At 32.4% G+C, this 17,462-nt stretch overlaps 1 protein-coding gene across 1 annotated transcript; it reads right to left on the reverse strand.

The window, feature by feature from the left end:
* Nucleotides 1–2,000: 2,000 nt before the first annotated feature.
* LOC114340715 (PEST proteolytic signal-containing nuclear protein) lies at nt 2,001–16,249 on the reverse strand. Its single transcript, XM_028291485.2, has 4 exons — nt 16,081–16,249; nt 15,813–15,946; nt 9,536–9,717; nt 2,001–5,894 (listed from the first exon to the last, which is right to left on the reverse strand). Exons 1-4 carry the CDS (start codon nt 16,112–16,114, stop codon nt 5,771–5,773), a joined length of 474 nt encoding a protein of 157 aa, XP_028147286.1. The 5' UTR covers nt 16,115–16,249; the 3' UTR covers nt 2,001–5,770.
* Nucleotides 16,250–17,462: the final 1,213 nt, after the last annotated feature.

Genomic DNA, 17,462 nt, shown 5'->3' on the forward strand with positions numbered 1-17,462 from the left:
GATTCTGTCTCTTCTAGTCTTTAGTTGATCCATTCTATGAACATTATAATTTTTTAAAGCTGCAGCTCATCTGATAGCGTTTGGAAATATTTTTCAATTTGTGCTAATAAAAAGTGCTTATGTATAGTATAATGTTTCTACTACTTTTTTCTTTTAAATAATTTCTACTTTCCTCTTTGTGCCAATTTCTTTTTATGCATATTTCATTGATCTATTTTGTATATACAGTCGGAAAAATAAAAGAATAGGGCTTTTCATCGATTGTTATTTGTTTCGAGCTTCTGTCATATGTTGTACAATCTGTGTATACAAATATTATATACAGATTATACAACATATGACAGAAGCTCGAAACAAATGACTGTGAATGAAAAGCCCTATACCCATGAGCGATCACATTAATCACTTGTTTTGCATTTGCTGTCATTTTCTATAACAAAAGTTTGTTATTTATAGAAAAAGACAGCAAATACAAAGTAAGTGATTGATGTGATCATTCATGGGTATTCTTTCATTTTTCCGACTGTACCTACTTTATTATCATTTTTCATTTATTCACACTTATACTTATATATGTGCTTTTTGTTGTCTTTCATTTCTAATTTTTTATTATGAGTACAAAATAGTATATTTTATAATTCACTTTGCAATTTTCTAGTATGTAAAATAAATTATAATAATAAATTTGCTATTTTGATGTTAATATAATAATTGAGTCTGATATATGAAACCTGGATTTACTACTACATACCGGATCATGGCCGCTGTATTTTGGGATTGCAAAGGCATAATTTTTTTGGTGTGTAAAAGGGTAGTGAAGCGCAATACATGATGCCCTATCCTGTTAGCATCACTCAGCCTCTCCTACTCAATTCCTATCTTCACCTCCAACTTGGTACACACCGATAACCTGAGCGATCCCACTGGAGATTGGGTAACCAACCCCAGTGGAAGGTGGAGTCAGGGCTGACGAAGAAGGGAGCCTTGGTCCTCCGATGAATAGGGGGTTGAGCGAAGGGCTAACAACCCTTCCCTGAATTAAGTAAATTGATCCTGAGGCACAAAAAAGGAGGCTTAAAATAAACGAGACAAAAACTTCATGAGCATCAAGAGAACACCTGAGAATGAAAATAATATAGCAATAGACAACTATACTATTGAATGTGTGGATGCCTTCACGTATCTGGGCACAGAAATCAATCAAAGGAATTCCGTAAGTAGCGAAATTAATGCACGTATTTCCAGTGAAAATCGTACATACTATGATAATAAGAGATTAATGACATGTCTTGGTGTCTTCGGATTCTTTAATTTAATCTTTGTACGTCACCTTCATTTTCGGCTGTTATTATGGCGTCGTTGGCATAGCATATTATCTTTTTCCTTTTCTCCCATTCTATATCCTCTTATTTTTTATCTTTATGATTTCATTAATTATTAGATTAAATATTAATGGGCTCAGCGAATCTCCTTGTCTAATGCCAGTTTCATACTTGATCGGTTGCAATAGTTTTCCTTTACATCTTACGATATCGCTATGTTATCTTTATAATATATTCTCAATGGTTTTTACCACATCCAGTATAATAAATGTATAATATCCCTTTTCGTATAATAAGTGTATCGCGTCCCGAATTCTCACTCTATCAAACGCTTTCTTCAAATCTCTCGGGCACATATAATATGCTGGTTTGTTGTATTCCAGCGACTTTTTTTATTTGTCTTATTACAAAAACTGCATCCGTGCATGATCTGAGTAAATTTTAAGTATAAAAAAACGACGATCACTATAATATTCTCGTCGATCTAATGTAACATCGGCGACTTCTTTCAGACCAACGACGATTTAAATACCACTGAAATAAAATGGTGGAATATTGTCTAGTTAGAGTTAGAACATCAAGTTATCGTATGTGTAACTTGCAACACACAAGCGACCAATTAATGCATGACGGCAGTGAACGTGTTAAAGTAGGTTAATGCTAAAAATACCAACTACATGTTTTTTAATGTTTGTTTAATAGTAGTTGTAATATACAACATGTCAATTAATCTATTAATATGTATGTAATGGATACATACACTCAACAATAATTAAATAAAGTTAGTATCTTATAAAACTAACCATAGTGCTATTGTGACGCGATTTTTACAAGAATTCATGAACATAACTTAAAAGATTTTACAACAAAATTTCGTTTTGAATTGACTAAAAAAGACTAACAGTGCAAAAATATTTCTTAAAATTATCTCTATGTTACAACCGACTTCAAATTATGTCAATACTATTGTTGTAATTTCAAAAATCTCAACAACAACGTAAACTAAAATAAATTATAATAACAACATCAATTTTAGCTTGCAGGTACATGCAACCATTCTACAAAATACAGTTAATAGTCCACAGTACCTCGTCCTTTTTGGAAGATGATTGCAAAAGTCTTAAAAATGGTCTTAACTGCTTCGTTTAAACGAGTCTACCACTTTCAGAAAAATTTTAGAGTGCAGGTTGGACGCGTTTCCGCGTCCCGTGTCATTAACATATTTACGTTGTCCTAATAACGAAACGCGGCTGTAAATTTGTCGGACAAGAGATCGACAATCTTTATTAAGTAAATATAAGTACATTAAATTGAAAATTAAGAATTTTGTAATAACAAAACTACCGCGCTAGAGTGACATCTTGCGGGTGACATCACAGAACTCTTAATTTTCAATTTAAAGTACTTATATTTAATTAATAAAGATTGTCGATCTCTTGTCCGACAAATTTACAGCCTCGCTTCTTTAGTCCGACAACCTAAATATGTTAATGACACGGGACGCGGAAATGCGTCCAACATGCACTCTGAAATGTTTGAGAAAAGGGTAGACTCGCTCAAACGAAGCAGTTAAGACCATTTTTAAGACTTTTATGATCATCTTCCAAAAAGGACGATGTACTGTGGACTATAAGTAATACACGTTTTACCAACAATTAGTTTCTAAAGCTAGTAAAAAAATTACAGCATCTAAAACCCAAACGCTAAAATACCAAAACTTCTATCCGTTATTTGGTATTGGGGGAGAGTAATGAATCAGTCAAGTAGCCAATGCTTAGATGTATCACTTAATAGATGTACAGTTTCTTATATCTTAGACTTTTAAAAAAGAAAAATATGTAGGATTTCCTAAAAGAATCAAATATCCAATTAAGAAGACAAATAAAGACAAAGGAGTGTTTCAAAAACTTCAAAAACGCAAACATCTGAGCCACGTAATGTAAAATGACAGACAGAAATGACAATAATGATCCTCTAATAAAATCGTCCCAGGACTGAACCTCAAAATGCTGACAATACCATTTTATAGTTATCTAGTATAAAATGTATGACATTTTAGTTATCATAAGTGAATCGATAAAATTAAAATATTACACAAACACTACATAATCAGAAAACCGTCAAGAAAATATTTCTCTTGAATTTTACATTTCGGCAAAAGGAAATTGAAAAAACTTTATGTCCTGACTATAGCTCTTGTTTCGCTTGTGATGTAGAAAAAGATACAATATTGGGAAACAAAACCAGCCATAGGGAAGTAAAGTTCATGGTATGTATATAAAACTATCTTACAACCAATAGCAACATATATGAGGTCGTATATTCCTTACTGCAAAACAGACGTTTTTTCGTTATGCTGGAGGGCAAAGAGAGTTCAAAAGAACGGCCTCCCACAGGGAAGTGTTTTAGCACCAATGCTCTTCACTATATACACAAACGACCAACCTACGCCGACTGAAACCAAGCATTTCCTCTATATTGACGATCTCGTAATATGTGCTTAAAGAAATGGAGAAGAAGCTCGAAACTGCCTTGAAAACAATGACAGAGTACTATCTGCATAATTCCCTGAGACCCAATCCTTCTAAGACCCAAGTCTGCGCCTTCCACCTTCGCGCAAAGGAAGCCAAGCGAAAACTCCAAATTGCGTGGAATGGTAATACACTAGAACTCACAGACCAACCTATATATCTTGGAGTAACTCTGGACCGGTCCCTCACCTACAGACAACATTGCATAAAAACGAAATTGAAAGTAACAACTAGGAAGAGCATACTCAGAAAGCTAACGGGATGAAAAGGGGGTGCATGTCCTGGCGTCTTAAGAACAACGGCACAGGCATTATGTTTCTCAACTGCTGAATATGCGTGACCCGTTTTAGGAAGATCTGCCCACGCCAAACAAGTTGACACTGCTCTAAATGGGACAAGCAGGATAGTAACGGGGTGCATGAAACCAATGCCACTCTCAAATCTATATAAAGAAGCAGATTTTGCAGAACCCTCAACATGCAGAGGCGTTTCAGAGCACATAGAGAAAATTAAACAGATTGCGGATTGGAGTTCACTGACTCGTACGCTGTCAACCGACAACTCAGCTCAGTAATTAGCTTATCCAAAATTGGTAGATACGTCTCAACCTTTAACTTTTCTCCATCCTCTAGAAAAACTTCACTGGAATTAGCATCATCAAAATATAGTTTTCTTGCTGGATTTCGTTTATTCTCGTTGGAATATTGTAGATCACAGGCCGTCTGCTCGTAGTAAGCAAAAGTGATCTCTTTGGGATTTTCAGAACTCCAAAAGTGAATTTCGAAACTGAACTGAAGTTTGAAGTCCAATCTCTTCTCTCTGTTTGTAATGATTTACTGACAGCGTTGATGCGTTCTAAAATTTGTTGCTCAAAACTCATTCAACATGAATGTTTCTCTTTTTGACATTTATTTTTACAAACACTTAGCCTTCCGAACTGTTTCATCTTTCTGATTAGTGTCATCAGCAAGAGTATGAACAGCAGTTTTGAAGGCGTTGTAACCTTTAGACAAAGCTATTGTTGCATTAGCACTTGCACTCCATCTAGTGCTGCTTGCTCTTTTAAGGACTAGATCGTGGCGAATGAGATCGCTTAGTGGAGTTTAATTTAAACATTTGATCATAGCTTCCCAATGCTGGGTAACTTACTATTTGATCAACTACTGCACCTAACTACACGAAAACAGTCATTCTCTTCCAAAGAACAAAACCAAACTAAGAGGAAATAAGACGGTAAATGATAATTTTCGCGAGAAACTAGAGCGAAACGCATAGGTAGTGGAGGAGAGGGTAGGGTGGGAAACCCTGCAGACTAGCAGGCACTGTTTCTTCTACCAAACGGCTTCTACATTAGCGACTTATTCTCACAACATAGGCTTTCTATGTGAACAAAAGTATGCAGCGTAATGTAGTTTGATACGTATTGATACGTACTTTTATGGTATTGCGTGATATTTGAATTTCTTAACATAATATGATTTATTTTTTAGTTTTTCTTTAATTCTAATTATTATTTTTTCGTTTTGGCTCTGCGAGGCCCCCTTTGGGGCCGAGGCCCCTAGGCAACCGCCTACTTTGCCTAATGGTTAATCCGGCACTGCCTAGGAGAGATTGATCAAAAGTGATACAAACTCAAGTATCCAGACTAAATTATATGGAAAAACAAACAAAGTTTATTGCAACTGAATTATCCTAATTAGTAAACATTCAAAAACACACTGAAAATTATATGAGGTTATAAAGGCTCAGGAAGCTTTTTCATTGTTGAACTTAATTTCCAGTGAAAACAAAGCACTGGAAAAGAAAAGGGTTTCATAAATTTTGTTGGGAGACTTTATTCTGTAATTAAAAATTTTACCTATCTTAAATATGAGACTTTTTTAAACAATATTTTTGCACTTCATAAATTATAATAAATTAATCATCAGCTCTCGCACTCTCCATCGCTTCTTTTAGAGTTTTTTCGAACAACTTTTTAGCATCAGAAAAACCATGTTTTGTTTTGCCGAAAGAATTGGGACCAGATGACGTTGGTGTGTCCCTAAAAAAAATATAAATAATTAATCAATTTGTGTGTTTCTAATATTCATAATCAATGTATGTTTTAGAGATAACTGTGAGTGTTTGGTCTCTGGTTTGTACATATGTCAGGATCTTGCTGAGATTGTATAGATATGTGTGTAAGGACTACAAAGAATATTACTGCACTTAAATATATTCTATCATATACCTCTGCAAAAGGAAGAATAAAGGGGGCATGATTTACACATCACACCCCGACTTCATTAGTGCCATAATCCTGAAATCACAAACTTTTCAGTAGAGCAAAAACAAGATGTTTGTGAACTCTTCATTTTTTTTTTCTCTGCAACTTCCTTATCTAAGTGAACCAAATTCTGCACTTGTGTTGATTATGTGTGTAGCTATCTAATGCTAGTATTTATTTTTAGTTATTTACATTGCTTTACCCTGAAATTCACCCTTAAAATATGATAAGGTGCTATTGCTAAGGCACCCATATACTCTGGGCTAATTAGAATTCATGGAAAAGTTATTTACCAGCAATTTTATTGCTGGAATCAAATTATAAGATCCTATATATTAATAATATAGATATGGAAAGTCCGCAGATAGTGTGCTACTTTTTTTATAAACAAAATGGCGCCCGAAAATCGTGTTTTTTTTCAATTTTTGCTCTATAACTCCAAAGACTTTAACTTTACACCAAAAACACTTAAATAAAAATTCACCGTAATTAAATTCTGCATAGATACGTGTTTTTCCTGATTTACTTCCGACGAAAATTTTCCTCGGAAAATGCGGGTTTTCCCAACAAAATCTCTAATTTTCAAATAAAGTTTTAGGTAAGTAATTATTAATCAATAATTAAATAACTTAGTGACATCAAAGCTTTCTTGGTATAGATTGTAATTCCAGAAGCCGGTGAAAATTAAACGAATATTTTAGCAACAATTTAATTGTTAATTAACAATTTACGATCGCAATAATAACCAAAATAATCATGATACATTGATCAAACTTATAAAGATTATAAAGATGAGATGCTTATTTAATATTTTATCGACAAAATATAAATTTTTTCGTTTTTTGCATAATCTTTAAATTTTGAAAAAAAATAGTTATAATACGCTGGTCTAATAAGTAAAGTACAAAGAAAGGTTATTTACCAGCAATTTTATTGCTGGAATCGAATATTATGATCCTATATATTAATAATATAGGTATGCAAAGTCCGCAAACAGTGTGCTACTTTTTTTATTAACAAGAAAGGAGCCCCCAAATCGTGTTTTTTTCAATTATTGGTCTATGACTCTGAAGATTTTAACTTTACGCCAAAAACACTCAGATAAAAATTCACCCCAATTTAATTCTACATAGAGGCATGTTTTTCCCGATTTGCTCCGACGAAAATTTTCCTCGGAAAATGTGGGCTTTCCCAACAAAATCTCAAATTTTCAAATAAATCTTTTGGGCAAGTAATTATTATCAATAATTACTTATTGATAATTAATTATTTATAAATAACTTGGTGAAATAAAAGCTTTCTTGGTATAGATTATAACTGCAGAAGTCGGTGAAAATTAAACGAATATTTTAGCAACAATTCAATTGTTAATTAACAATTTACAGTCGCAATAACAACCAAAATAATCATGAGACACTGATCAAACTTAGAAAGATTATAAATATGTGATGCCTATTTAATATTTTGTAGACAAAATATAAATTTTTCATTTTTTTGCATAATCTCTAAATGTTTAAAAAAATAGTTATAAAAAAATTAACATTTCTCAGAAATTGTTTATTATATTATAATTTTAAAAAATACTTAAAATGCGTATTTCAATGGTCTTGAAAATGAATGCTTTAAAAAAAATTTCCAAGCATTTGCAAAAAAGTTATGAAACAGCAAAGTAAACATACGATTCTCCGTTGTTTATAATTTGTTTTAATTGTTTCAAAGCTTAAAAGTGAGTTTATAGTACAAACTAATTATTCTCAAAAAATATCAAACATTAGTTCAATGGTTATATTTTAATCAAAGATTAAAAATTTTTTTTTTGTAATTTTTAGCGCGAAAGTAGGCTTGATACAGAGCCGAAGCTAAAATGTTCAATCGAAGCGATTGACACGCAGCATACAAATACTACTATAAGTCGCGCGGCGGTCGTCGCTTCGAGTGAAAATTTAGCTACGGTACTGTATTAGTCTACTTTCGCGCCTGTAAATTGCAAAAAAAAATATTTATAATCTTTAATTAAAATATAACCATTAAACTAATAATCGATATTTTTTGTAAGTAATTAGCTTGTACTTTAAACTCACTTTTACGCTTTGAAAGAATTTAAAAAAATTATAAACAACGTAATAATTGCTGTTTCATAACTTTTTTGCAAATGGTTGCAAAAAAGTTTTAAAGCATTCATTTTCAAGATCTTTGAAATACGCATTTTACCTATTTTTTAAATTAGAATATAATAAAAACTTTCTGAGAAACGTTAATTTGTTTATAACTATTTTTTATTAACATTTAAAGATTATTCAAAAAAATTAAAAATTTAGATTTTGTCGACAAAATATTAAATAGGCATCTCATCTTTATAAGATTTCAAAGTTTGATCAGTGTATCATAATTATTTTGGATATTATTGCGACCGTAAATTATTAATTAACAATTGAATTGTTGCTAAAATATTCGTTTAATTTTCACCAGCTTCTAGAACTATAATCTAAACCAAGAAAGCTTTTATGTCACCGAGTTATTTAATTATTGGTAGATAATTACTTGCCTAAAACTTTATTTGAAATTTAAAGATTTTGTTGGGAAAACCCGCATTTTCCGAGGAATTTTCGTCGGAGGAGATCGAGAAAAACATTTCTTTATGCAGAATTTAATTTCGGTGAATTTTTGTTAGGGTGTTTTTGGTGTAAAGTTAAAATGTTCTGAGTTATGGAGCAAAAATTGAAAAAACACGTTTTGTATGCGCCATTTTGTTAATAAAAAAAGTAGCACACTATCTGCGGACTTTGCATACCTATATTATTATTATATATAATCATAAGCTTCGATTCCAGCAATAAAATTGCTGGTAAATAACTTTTCCCAAAAATGGCCTATTCTCTGATAATCAGCCCAGACTAATATTCAAAATTCGAGGATTAGGCAGTACTAACCTGCGATATCACAGGTTATGGCACTAGAAGTTTTGCTTTCTTTTCTTGACATGCCTGTTCAAATATTTAAGAGCATAGGCTCAAAACTTCGCGCCAATCCTGAGAAAACTCATAAGTATTTTTGAAAATTTTAAACGCAGGATTATAGACGACATTATTACTGAGAGCCCAAAGTCCCTGAAAACTTCTATGTTTATTTTAATAAGTTACAGGGGTGAAAAAAAGAAAATTAGTGTGATTTTTAATTTTAAATATCTCATCCAAAAGAAACTTTATGGTTATTCTAAGGGACTTTCAGCTCTCGGTAATAATGTAATCTTTCATTCTGCGTTTAAATTTTTCAAAAATATTTATTAGTTTTCTCAGGATTTGAAAAAAATGAATGCATTTAAAACCGATTGAACTTATATTATACCCTTATAACTTATAACGTTGTACACCCTTAAAACTAAAAATAAAGCAAACCATAATACAACATGCTCTTACCTTCCTATGTTCTTCATCCGCATTCTAGCAATGGCGGGCATTTCTTCAGGTTCACTGTCGCTATCTTGGTTGAAAACATTGGCAACTGTCATTTTTGGTTTAGGAAGTGGAGCTTTCTTATCACCTAGTTTCATCTGTATGCTTATACTTTTTAATCTATTTTTAGCTCCTAAGCCTACATTCTACAGAAAAGAAAGAGTATTTATAACTTAAAATAAGCTAGAATAATCAGATAGAAAATAGTAAGCAAAAACAGAATATAAAAAGAAATTAACGAAAGCATAGACTTTCATGATGGGAATGAGTGTTTAGTTTAATGTATCTAAAATTAGTAGCCTTTTTTTTTCAGAGTAACAACTCTGTCCAAATCCTGAAGACACTTCATCAAAAAAACACCCAACTGGTTGAAAGAAAAGGTTAAATATCATTTTCAACAGGATTATAATTCAAGAAGTGTAATTCAAGAATTATAATTCAAGAAGTGTAAAAGTCAAACTTGATGTCAAACCTCTGAATGTGATAGTGATCTACGCACCCAAGAATAACAGAGAGACCACCACAAGAGAAAACTTCTATAAACACCTTCAGACTGTAATAAACGAGACCATAAATGACGAATATATTATAATCATTATGGGTGATTTTAATGCCTGTGTTAGCAATGAAATAAATGCCTGTGTTCCAGAAATAAAACAGTGATATAATGAAAATATCATAAATGAAAATGGATACCTTCTGATGGACCTCTGCAGCATAAATCATATGCATTAATAATACATTTTCCCCCACACACAATTCAAAAACACTTTTGAAAACACTAGATGACAAAGATCTATGATAGATTATATTCTGTCAAATAGAGACTTACAACGTTACAACCCTCTCAAATCTTGGATGTAAAAGCACTAACACCAGCAAAAATAGAAACCAATAATAATTGATGTTGTGCAAAATCAGAATGAACACACATATAAATGTGATACCAAAACACCAGAATATACTGTAAAGATAAAAGTTGAAAGCTAGAACCGGAAAGATCAGAAATTACCACAAATAAAGAAGTTAATATAAGGATGTTTAAAAAAACACTTGAAAAGCTGAAGAACAGAAAAGGTGCAGGTAAAGACATAATACCAAACAAACTACTGAAATATTGTGAAGCTGCAATGATAGAACAATTACAACATTAATTAGCAAAATTATAAAGCACTGTAAAATCCCGGAATATAAAGAACAAGTGAACTAATTCTACTATTCAAAAAAGGAGATAAAAAACAGCCAGAAAACTACAGTGGTATGTTAAACAGTAAATGGTTAAGATCAATTAGTTACCACTATAAACATCCTGGATTAGCCGATAATAGTATAAAAGGCCCGGTTTCAGGTAAAATTTAAATATGTTTTCTGGTAAAATTTGTCAATCTTCATTTCTTAATGTTGATTTAATTGCGTACAATCCAAACTCATTATAATTTCATTAATACAGATTAGGCTTATATTGACGAAACTGTACCGCTAAAAGGGTTTTTCGAATTCGATTGTAGTGCGCGACGGGGTTGCTATTTAATCACCTTTTAAGTGGTTTTCAGGTATTTATATAATAAGTTTATGGAACTGAAAACCAACCAGTATTAAAATACGATTTCTTGATAAAATTTGTTAGTCTTTATGTATCACGGGAAGTGTTAAGTAGTATTACTCATTTTATTCATTACGTTTTCTATCATTATGGCGTCCGTGGGACAGTAATCTTCTTCTAGTGTTCCGGTAAAGAAGAAACATTTATCTGTAGATGCAAAGCAAATTGTAAAAACTATATACAGTACCTTACTTAAAAGAGGACTTGACACAACTTCCGCTACGAGTGAAATATGCGATTTGACGAAAATACCTCTGACCACAGTAAAAAGAATTACATCAAACCCCATAGAAACAAGAAAAAAACGTAAAGATTTCAGTTCCACCAAATGTATGGACGAAGCCGATAAGGACTTGATACGTCGAAAAGTCTATACCATGTACGAAGAGCAACGCATACCTACATTAGGAGCTCTGAAGCAACGGCTCAATGTTGACGAAACCCAAATAAGCTATAGCCTCACTAGCTTATGGACAATTTTGAAAAGTATGGGCTTTCGATATCGTATAATTGACAAAAGACAAGTATGTAATTATGGAATCTCATAGATTACAAAAATGGCGTTATGAGTATATAACTTCGATAAGAAAATTCCGTTCTGAAAATCGTCCGATAATTTACCTCGACGAGACATGGTTTGACACACATTCAACGCGACCTAAAGGATTTGCCGATCCGTCCGGTAAATGTAAGACAAAAGCTCCGTCAAATAAAGGGAAAAGAATAACGATTTTACACGCTGGATCAGAAAATGGTTGGGTTCCAAATGCCCTGTGGCTTTCTGCAAAGAACATTAAAGACTCCTGCGTCGACTACCATGAAGATACAACGGCAGAACTTTTTGAAGAATGGTTCAAAAATAATCTTATGCCAAACATTCCTCAGAATAGCGTGATAGTAATGGACAATGCAAGCTATCACAGTCGCCAACTAAGTAAGGCTCCAAACTCGAATAACACTAAATTGGAAATTCAAAATTACATGGAGACTAATGATATGTATTTTGAAGAATGTTATACCAAACAAGAGCTTTTAGAAGTTTTAAAGGCATTTTCTATAAAAAAAGTATATGTTTGTGATTAGAAAATGGCAGAGGAAATGGGACATACAGTGCTGCGGCTTCCACCCTATTATTGTATGTTTAATCCCATAGAACATATGTGGCACGAATTGAAGTCTAACGTGAGGTCACAAAATATTTCTCCAACGTTAAGTAGTACTGTTGTAGAGTTAATAAGAAAATGTGTCAATGATATTCTTCCAAATAGTTGGAGAAATTCAGTCCGACACGTAATAGGTAAAGAAAATTCATATGTTCGTGTACATCATAATATAATTGGACCGATCATAATTAATTTAGATGAGGATAGCGATAGCGAAACGGAACTATGTGTGGAGTGATACTTTCATCAAATCTACAAATGTTACTATTAAAAAAACGGTTCTTTTCAGAACCACAAATTATTATTAATGTTTGAATGTTTGTTTTTCTATAATCTTAGCAATTAAAATACATTTAATTTATTTTAAAACTCATTTGAAAACATTAATTTCTATTCAGGTATATAAGGCAAAACAAAATATTTTACATCAATTTTTTTTCGTTTTTGTAGTCGTAATTAGTGTAATTGTCAAAAGACCAACTCTGTCTACCTCGGTTGCTTATCGCTCCGGGTGGGTCTTAACAATGGGCCAGGTCAGATAAATTTAATAATGTTTACGACCGCAGTAATTATATTTAACCATTTACTGTTGAACAAACCTTATAAACCTGTTAAACACTACCCTAAAAGTTACAACTAATATTTTACAAAAACTAGTGAATCAGAGGATAAGTTTAGCAGGTTAACAATGGGGTTTTTGTACTGGAAGATCATGTACTGATGCAATATTCATCATAAATCAAATTACTGATAAATCGTTAGAGTATAATAGACCAGCATTTCTATATCTGATTGACTTAAAGAAAGTATCTGACAGAATAAGACTCAAAGATGTAATCCATCTTCAGTATAATAGCGCAGTTTCCCTAAATATAAAAACTATTGAAAATATCTACCAAAACAACAAAATGGAAGTCAGAATAAATGGACAGCTTATAGAACCTAGAGCCATAGGCAGCATAAGAGTCATGAGCTCTTCAATTTAATTATGGATGAAATCATCAAAAGCATCAACAAAGGAAGAGGGTACAGAATTGGAAACAAAATTAAAAATACTCTGTTACACAGATGATGCAATATTTAAAGCCCAAGATGCGGATAGTCTGCAAAGATTATTCCATAGATTTAACATAAGATCAAAAGAATTTAATATACCTAACAATCCCATCTCAGAAAACTAAAGCAATAGTAATCAGCAAAGAACCAATAAAATGTAAAATAGAAGTTGATGGCATCAGTCTTGAACAAGTAATGGAAATAAAATAACTTGGAATTACACTGTCCAGCTATGGAGGCCTGGATAAAAAAGTGAGAAATCAAGTACAAAAAGCAAATAGTGGCAGGATGCATAATAACACTATGCGGCAAAACTGACATATTAACACTGAGATGAATTCAAAAATTTATAAAGCCAGTATAAGACCAATAAGCACATATGCATCAGAAACGAGACCTGATACAGCCACAACACAAAGACTACTGAAAACAGGATAGAGATGAGAGTCCTGAGAAGAATTAAGTACAGGAAATACGCTGAGACTGAAAGAGGAGTGAAGACAAAAGAAAATGTAACATACAAACATACAATAAGCAAATAGACTATGGACACTAAATAGGCAAATAGAAAGAAATAACCACATAAGCAGAAATGAAGGAGTGGTCAAAATAACAAGAGATAAATCACCAATCCAGTAGAAGTATTGGCTAACCACACAAAAGATGTGTTGACAATGAACATGCAGATTTGCTTATAAAGAGGAAGAGGAAGAAAGTAAATACAAGAAAAAATCATTAAAAATTATTATATTGTATTAGTGTTTAAAGAAGCAAATTTAAGATTATCTAAACAAATCCTAAAAATTATAAGCTCATGGAAAATGAACTAGAAATTCTTAGAAAAATATGAACGGATATTATAGTACAGTAGACTCCCCCTATAACGAAAACTGAAATGGCAGACTAATTACCTCGTTATAAGCCTATGACTATACATACCTATGGATATGTAGTTTTCTAAAACACTGACTTCCTATAGTGAAGCCATTCCGAGCAACATAAAGATACTACATACAGTTGAGTCCTCTAGTCTTTGCCCATGCGTCATTAATACCTGGCGAGATAAAACACATACTTTTTATCTAGCATCATTCTCTTCCACGCATGAAACTCATGATAAACCAGCTGCCGTTTGTTATTAAGTAAAAACACATGTTATTTTTATAAACCATCTAGACTCAGTGCATTGAAAAGAGATAGGTACAAAAAAGATGATTCCGTATGTTTTCATATTTTATGCACAATTTGTTTGACGTTTCTGCTTTGTTTACTTTTGTGGCTGTCAGTCAGTTGAATTTTTTGCGGTTTTTGTCAAATTTTTGCATTTTGAAGTTTCTTTATATTACACATACATAGTTGTTTTCACAACTAATTTTATATTGGGCTTTGAAATTTTAAGGTAAATAATTATATTTTGGCAATTAATATTTAAAACATACAAAGCTAACGTCATTCACACAGTAAAGAAATGATTGTGTTTAAATTTCCGTCAAAGTGAATAAAATAACAAAAATAAAATATGTTATGGAATTTTTTTATAAATTGTTAATTTATTTATTAATCAATAATAATAAAAGAATTTATCAAGCTACTTCCAATGTACCTGTAATTCTGAACAAAAATTTTGAAGCAAAACTTACATTTGACATTCTATATATTTGATAACGTCAAATTTTATAATAAAACCCGTAATCAGAACAGTAGCCACTTTATGTCAGTTGTTGTTGCGTGAAATAGATTTCCGACTTATTTCGTATGCTTTAAATGATGACACACGGGTAAAGACTCGCGGACTCAACTGTATTGTTTGAATGACACTTTTGAAAAAGAGTCAGTGGATAAACAGAAAGAAGTTGACAGGCCTAGATAAGCACACTCAACAAGGAAATTTCTGTATACAGGCAGCTGGGGTATTTATTAGAGCCATCACCATACCGAAAACAGGTAAAGAAACATGTTCTGTCTAACTTTCCTTATAGAGGTGTTAAGTTCAATAAGAATGGGACACCTGATGTACCTCATTATAAGTGAAACCTCCTATTGGTGATGGAAAGAGTATACTGTATATACATATCTTAAGCGCTGGTTTCCTCGAAAGCGGCACCGACAAACTGCGACTGTAGCACTGAGATGAATTACGTCAGATTATGGTGAAAAATTCAAGGTTCTTCACTGGGGCAATGGAATGTGCAAACTCAGCAAGCGGTGGCTTCCAACGCATCCTTGGAAACCACTGCTATTATTTTGCATGGTACAGTTTTTTATGACGTCATTCATCGCAGTGTTACGGTCGCACTTTGTCGGCACCGCTTTTGAGGAAACCAGCGCTTTAGATCACAGGATTTTACAGCCAATCTAAAATAGCAATGAAAAAATATGAGCAACCGTAGACACAAAATTATATAAAACATATACATACATCTGCTGATTTGGAACTGTGGGTCTCATCTTTCCTTTCATCTTTACTGTCCCTGTCCCTTTTATTTGGTAATCTGTCCTCATGTCTTCTTGGGGATCGAGACCGAGACCTTTCTCTCTTCGCTGCGTGAGAACCTAATAAATACTGATACATTTAAAGTACTTTAATTTAAGAAAAAATATATTGGGCAAATAGTGTTTTGTTTCCATATTTTTGGTGCTTTGAAGTAAGAAACGATTAAAAGTTAAACACAATTCAGGTGTATTACCGTTTGCGCTGGAGCCTTGGTTCCTACTACTCATTTTTTAGTATTTAATTCCTAAAATCATAAACGCACAAATTGTACAATGAAGGTACTTGAGAATTAGGTACTTAATTTTTTGTAATAAAATAAATGTTATGATTTGATGGCATGGCATCAGAATTCGAGTAGAGATGACAGATGACATCGCTCGATCGAGAACAAAATCGATTTACTTCGATTATCTAAATAATCGACAAGTTTCACTTGTGTTCGCTGAAAAATATCCTGGAAATCAGCATAGGGATTACGAACACTCGATACGAATCGTATCCGCCATGCTTTCCCGTAAGGCGCTGTGGTAAAACATGGCGGATACGATTCGTATCGAGTGTTCGTAATCCTACCTCTGGAAATATTTTCGCTGTGTCTAGGTACACGCTAACGTGTACGCAAATAAAAAAGTTAGGTACACGCGAATTAAACTTCATCAAGACAGTGACGTCATTATTAAGCGTGCGCGGTGACTTTGTATTTTGGTACACGCTATTTTGATATTTTTAGTGTTTGTTGTTTGTTTGATAGAAAATATTTTTATTAAGGGAAGGGGAAGGGAAGCAAAACTATTCAGATGTTTCAAACTTAATTGTAATAAAACAATATGCATATAAAAGTATATATTCAGGTTAAGCAAAATAAATATTAGTTAACATGATATATACAAAATACTGCTAAAATAATTTTTATACGTAAGTTAATTATACCAGTTTATTTGGTGTTTATTTTTATTTATACAGGGAGTTGAACTTGTTACGATTTTCATAGAAAATTGGTTATAACTTTGTAAATATCCTGTATAACATAATAAACCTTTATATTTTTGTGATATGGGAGTTAAGAAGATTTCGAACATAAAATAAAATATAGGGTGTTCCATTTAAAAAACATAAGTTTGGTCCGCCAGTTATATTATCGAACGCCCTGTAACATTCTAACTAATTTTAGTAATTTTGTAATATGAAGCTCAAAGTTTGCTAAAATTTTTGATACTAACTTTTATTGCTATCTATTACTATAGCGGATCTACTGAGCTTTATCACACTAATCAATGGCCCCGTATATTTTATCTTATTACTTCTGCTACCGTTAATCACGAATTTTTGTCTCTTATCTTTTTCATACTGTTTTAGAATGTTGTTAAACTCATTAAAAGAACTAAATAATTGTCCACACTCCATATAGTTAATTTAAAAAAAAACACTAAAGAAGTAAAAAATAAGGAAACTGTTTACAAATCAATATTAAAGTGTAAACATAACCCGATTAGACAAATTCTAACCACACTCTGACACTCGCGATACTTACAGATACATACTTAATACCACAGCATGCAAGCGGCTCAAATTAGC

Source organism: Diabrotica virgifera, chromosome 8 (assembly GCF_917563875.1).
Source record: "Diabrotica virgifera virgifera chromosome 8, PGI_DIABVI_V3a".
NCBI classification, from domain to species: domain Eukaryota; kingdom Metazoa; phylum Arthropoda; class Insecta; order Coleoptera; family Chrysomelidae; genus Diabrotica; species Diabrotica virgifera.

What these genes read in the sequence shown, in the direction of transcription:
- LOC114340715 (XM_028291485.2), bottom strand. Translation starts at nt 16,114, where the DNA reads ATGAGTAGTAGGAACCAAGGCTCCAGCGCAAACG. An exon ending in CCAAGGCTCCAGCGCAAACG is followed by an intron (nt 15,947 to 16,080) that starts GTAATACACCTG and finishes AGTATTTATTAG; the next exon opens with GTTCTCACGCAGCGAAGAGA. An exon ending in CGGATGAAGAACATAGGAAG is followed by an intron (nt 5,895 to 9,535) that starts GTAAGAGCATGT and finishes TATTTTTTTTAG; the next exon opens with GGACACACCAACGTCATCTG.